The sequence below is a fragment of the Ptychodera flava genome, chromosome 13, assembly GCF_041260155.1.
Source record: "Ptychodera flava strain L36383 chromosome 13, AS_Pfla_20210202, whole genome shotgun sequence".
Lineage (NCBI taxonomy): Eukaryota > Metazoa > Hemichordata > Enteropneusta > Ptychoderidae > Ptychodera > Ptychodera flava.
This window is the reverse complement of record NC_091940.1, coordinates 42,024,060-42,030,059: the sequence shown is the minus strand read 5'-3', so window position 1 is coordinate 42,030,059 and position 6,000 is coordinate 42,024,060. Positions and strand designations below refer to the sequence as shown.

Below are 6,000 nucleotides of genomic sequence, written 5' to 3'. Positions count from 1 at the left end.
CTCAGGAAGTTATACTGACAGACGTTCCATACACAATAACTGAAAGCAAGTACGAAACCAAAGGTGTCAAGCTGGCAGACTGATTTACAATTATTATTCATAGACAAATGATGCCATGTAGAAGTGAACAATATGAACAGAATAGAGACATTGGCAACACCTAGCATATCACACCATAGTCACTCGCCCTGATCCCTAACATGGAAGTGCTGATGAACAACAATGAGGTGCTGTCCTTATTGAATATAGAATATAGAGCTTCTTTTAGAAGCTCTTACTGAAGCACAGCTGTAGATTTGATCTACCATAGCTTGAAGGGAGTCCAACACTGTGAGGCTAGGCCTCTACTCAAATGAAACATTGATCACAAATCTTAAAATTAAACAACAATTTTGTTTTTATTAATGTCCAGACAGTGTTTTGACAAATGGCAGTGAGAAAACCTGATGAAACATTCATACTAGAAAATAAAATTGCTATCTTTGTTGAAAAGTCTTCAAGAATGCAAAGGGCTTGATTTATGGAATAAAGTATGATTTTGAAAGATACCAATACTGAGGTATTCTACATGCTCTCTTTTGTGTTAATTTTATTGAACCAAATATGGTGGCTAATTATGGTTGCTTTCAACTCTTCAGATGAGAAAGGTTGGCCATAATATATGAAAGACAACTGCTTTGGGAAACAATGTTAGATACATCAGAAAAGCTATTGTGTTAGCTTGTGTCTTTCAATCACCATTATTCCATGTACTTAAAGCCAACCTTTATGGTTTTGAACAACATGGTCAGGTGTGATGGGGTATTACAGGATGGAAGCAAAGTCTGTTAGATACATGACCACACATCATACACTGATAATATGAATAAACAATATTTTGTCAAATTTCATGGACTGATTTGAAACTGACATTATACTGTGGCATGTTGACACCTATGGTGACAAGGGCACTCAACATCAGATTAACACAGACTGATAATCCTTTCTAACTGATCTGTAAAGACAAAAGATAGTGATCAAAATTACTTACTGGATCCAAAAGACATCATCTCAATAAAAAAATCAAATGATGCTATTGATGGTTTGTATGGAAATGTTATCGTTTTGATAAATGGTGAGCTACAAAAAAAGAATAATTTGGTAAAACAACAACGTATAAATACAACTTTTTTTCAAAAGAGAATGTAATGCATTAATACATAAAAACAAAATCAATGTACAAAATATGCTTCTTATTTCTATCATTACTTTTAAAAAAACTTCAAAACTGCTAATAAAACTATGAAATATTGGTAGTGACAAAGTTGAACATTTGATCACACTATTTTACAAAGTGAAAAAAACAACAGAAATTACAGAAGAGACCAATCTGGCTTGCATTCATTTTTACAACAGAATCATCGCAGTAATATTTCTTGCACTACAAAAGAGCTGAGTGAACACATACCGGTACATTGTCCTTTACAAGTAACAATTCTCTTTGTATCTGACTCACTGAACAATGCATCAGTCATCTTGAATATTGATAATCAAGGTCACATTCAGCACCATCCTGGCATATACATGTTTTTTTAGAAAAATCAAAGTAACTGTTTTAAAGCTCGATCAGCTGTAACTTTTGATTTGTTTTCGAGTATTTGCTCTGTTTCAGTGCTTGTGCAATATGGTTCCTTGTCTGTGTTTGTGCAGTACGGTTCCAGTTCAATGTTTGTGCAGTACGGTTCCAGTTCAATGTTTGTGCAGTACGGTTCCAGTTCAATGTTTGTGCAATACGGTTCCTTGTACCATTTCAGTGTTTGTGCAACACAGTTCCATTTCAGTCAGTGTTTGTGAAATACAGTTCCATTCAGTCAGTGTTTGTGAAATACAGTTCCATTCAGTCAGTGTTTGTGAAATACAATTCCTTGCACTACTCCAACACTGACAACAGAATGCCTTGCATTCTTCTTATGAATACAGCTTGTATAGAAATAATATCCAATGTGTTTTGTTGATGACAGAATTTTAGTCTGGACTAGACTTCACTTATCAAAAGTGACATTGTATGTTTGATAAAATGTGTTGTGATGGCAAGACTTACATTTTTTCATCACAAAATATTTCTAGATGGAAAAGAAGAGAATGTGACAGAACAAAATATTTTGTATAAAAAATTACAGCAATTGTCCCAAAAAGTAAAAGTGTTTAATTATATTCATTTGGAAAGAAATAAAGTCAAGTATTTCAATGTTTTTATTGAAACATTGTGTACATAATTTTCATCAAATGACTAATGTCATGCTGTTTAGAGTTAATGCTGGCTGTATCTTTTGCGTAATCACATCCAATTTTTTCCGCTAACAAACAACACTGATGGTTTTTATAACACCTGGAACCTCAAATAGATTGTGAAAATTACTTTGACTGCCAGTAAAAGAAAACTCAAATGCAGCAACTAATTCAATAATTGTTTGACTTGAAATGGTTTTATTTCAATAGAGACTGTGCTAGCATAGCCACCCTGCGTAAGGGACGCGTCATTTCATGCTGAGGGTAATTCTGGACAAATATCTGGATTTTCTGGACTAATCCCATCACAACACCTGGCATGTGTTCCCGTGCAACTGGATCGGTGGGGTCAAGGGTCATCACTGCCTCTTCCAAATACCTTAGAGAGAAAACAGACAACAAAGATTTGATAAAATGATAAAATGTTGAAATCTTTTCCCCTATATCATCATGTCTGACTCTGAACTTCAAGGCACATAACTTTTGTTCAATAATTACCTAAAACTCACATGACTGTAAAATCTACACAATTCATCAATGTCATTGATCAACAACGATAGCATTCAGGTTAAACTGGAGAGAAAGGAATGTGTAATTTAATGTCAGTTTTCAAAGAGCTCTTGCATATTATTATTCCTGCTAACTAGCAAAATTTCTACCGAGTTAACCTTTCACCTTTGAATTTCAGTAAAACTCATGGCAAAAGTTGAATCCTTATGAGAATTCAGGGACGGGATTAATTCCATGTGTTTATTCAACTGCCTGTCCCTTACAATATCATTGTGTTCAGAAAATGTCATTTGAAGCCATTTTGACACATCTCTGTCATAGTACCAAATTCACTTATAAAGAAAGTGTATGTATACTGTCTGACAGAATTGAATAGAGGTTTGCAAGCTGTAACAATGGATTCCCAGTAATTTCCAACTGAGAATCTGAGAATGACCAACAAAATTTATCTCAATATTATCACACTTCTGGGACTGGTTTAAAAAGTTGTTTATAAACTGACAACACAAATCAGTACATGTAGATATATTGCAGCAAATACCTGTGTTGTTTCACAATAGGCATCAACTGTAATTGTTTAGATCAAGCTATAAGACTAGTCTGTTGTTGGAACTTATTAGTGTGATTTTTACGGCAGCACTGTAAGAAATGGCAAGGCAGAGAGAAGATACAGCTTGATTCTGATTAAGCAACTATATTTTGTGACATGGAGCAGTACAGCAATGTATCAAGATTCTCTGCATCTGAAGTGTAAAAGACAGTAAACTCCCTGGTGTGTTGTTTTATTGATGGGGTGGTATGCAATCTCTCTGACTTTCACCGCAGTCACAACGTAAACAAACCTGTGCCACTACTATGGCAATTTTTGAACAACTTCACAAACCAATTACAGACAAGTGTGATAGCATTTACCAGATCAACTTTAATCAGTCATTCTCAGTGGGAAATATTGAAATGACTTTAAGTGTATTGAATAAGTCATCGTTGATGACACAGTCCCCACTTGTTAATGGTGCTTTGATTACAGGTCCTCAGAGAGGATAGAGTCCTCTTCATTAGGTCTGTGATAAAAATACTTTTGAATAAATTCGCTTGATACATGTCTGAGTTGTAGTTCAGGAGATGAAAAAATCGTAATAAAATGGCCACATGGTGGCCATATTGGATTGAATCACAAAACAAATCAATGTGCATATGTATGACATAGGTCAATGTCCTTGTACCAAGTTTGAATAAAATTGGTTGAGATATGCCTGAGTTATGGCTCTGTACATGAAAAAATCGTAACAAAATGGCGGCCATATTGGATCGTATCACAAAACAAATTGATGTGTATAGCTATGACATTGGTCAATGTCCTTGTACCAACTTTGAATAAAATCTGTAGAAACATGCCTGAGTTATGACTCTGTACATGAAAAAATCGTAATAAAATGGCCGCCTGCTGGCGGCCATATTGGATCGTATCTCAAAACAAATCAATGTGCATATGTATGACATAGGTCAATGTCCTTGTACCAATTTTGAATGAAATTGGTTGAGATATGCCTGAGTTATGGCTCTGTACATGAAACAATCGTAACAAAATGGCCGCCTGGCAGCCATATTGGATCGTATCACAAAACGAATTAATGTGCATAGCTATGACATTGGTCAATGTCCTTGTACCAACTTTGAATAAAATCTGTAGAAACATGCCTGAGTTATGGCTCTGTACATGAAAAAATCGTAATAAAATGGCCGCCTTGCGGCCATATTGGATCGTATCACAAAACAAACTGACGTGCATATGTATGACATAGGTCAATGTCCTTGTACCAACTTTGAATAAAATCTGTAGAAACATGCCTGACTTATGGCTCTGTACATGAAAAAATCGTAACAAAATGGCCGCCTGGCGGCCATATTGGATCGTATCACAAAACAAATTGATGTGCATAGCTATGACATTGGTCAATATCCTTGTACCAACTTTGAATAAAATCTGTAGAAACATGCCTGAGTTATGGCTCTGTACATGAAAAAATCGTAATAAAATGGCCGCCTGGCGGCCATATTGGATCGTATCACAAAACAAATTGATGTGCATATGTATGACATAGGTCAATGTCCTTGTACCAATTTTGAATGAAATTGGTTGGGATATGCCTGAGTTATGGCTCTGTACATGAAAAAATCGTAACAAAATGGCTGCATGGCGGCCATATTGGATCGTATCACAAAAAGAATCGACGTGCATATCTATGACACTGGTCAATGTCCTTGTACCAACTTTGAATAAAATCAGTTGAAACATGCCTGAATATGGCTCTGTACATGAAAAAATCGTAATAAAATGGCCGCCTGGCAGCCATATTGGATCGTATCACAAAACAAATTGACGTGCATCTGTATGACATATGAAGTAATCCTTGTACCAAGTTTGAATGAAATCGCTTCAGGCATCTCTGAGATATCTGCGTGAACGGACGGACGGACGCACGCACGCACGCACGCACGCACGCACGCACGCACGCACACACGCACGGACATGACCAAACCTATAAGTCCCCCCGGACGGTGTCCGTGGGGACTAATAAGCAGAGTCGGTTATGTTTTTTTTTTGAGTGAAGAGTTAGGGCCCTACATAAGATTACAAGGATATGACTGTTTCTCTATGGGCAATGTGCAGTGGCTTGGAAGTTGATAGCTGACTGGCAAATTGTCACTACTTACGGGAAATTAAGGAATCTGAAAGTACTGGGCTTTCTCTACTTGATTGGCTGTTTGGAAACAATGCAATATGAACAGTGAGTTTCCACAACCAATTGGTTAAAAGATTCCAAATGCTCCATATCAGCCCAGTCTCTGTGTGGCAATACTGATTAATTTAACTGGAAGACCATTTGTTGTATACTTACTTCTGTTTCAACTCAGTGTCGTTTTCTAACTCTGCAGATAATTGCTGAACCAGTGAGAGTATAACAGGTTGGTTTAATGGACAGGGCTGTGGGCTGAACACCTGATGAGGTTGTACAGTTTGGCATACAAAGACCACAATGGACAGATCAGAAGCAGACAGCGCCTGAAAATGTAATCATACGGTAGTTGAGATGGATGATCAAAAGATAAGCATCAGATATGTTCTGCACTCTTGAGATTATCAACATGTCTTTACATGCTTGCACTGACCTTCTGCTTTAAATATTCATTTTATTTTAGCAAGTTGAATCCATAAAGCAA

General features: G+C 36.5%; 1 protein-coding gene across 2 annotated transcripts in view; it reads right to left on the bottom strand.

The window, feature by feature from the left end:
* Window positions 1-373: 373 nt before the first annotated feature.
* LOC139148497 (enhancer of mRNA-decapping protein 4-like) overlaps window positions 374-6,000 on the bottom strand; it is a 68,391-nt gene continuing 62,764 nt past the window's right edge. For both annotated transcript variants that reach the window (XM_070719974.1, XM_070719975.1), the window contains exons 23-24: window positions 5,679-5,842; window positions 374-2,647 (exon numbers count right to left, since the gene is read on the bottom strand). In XM_070719974.1, coding sequence (XP_070576075.1) covers window positions 2,467-2,647; window positions 5,679-5,842 — 345 coding nt within the window. In that variant the 3' untranslated portion in view covers window positions 374-2,466. The remainder of the gene's footprint in view (window positions 2,648-5,678; window positions 5,843-6,000) is intronic.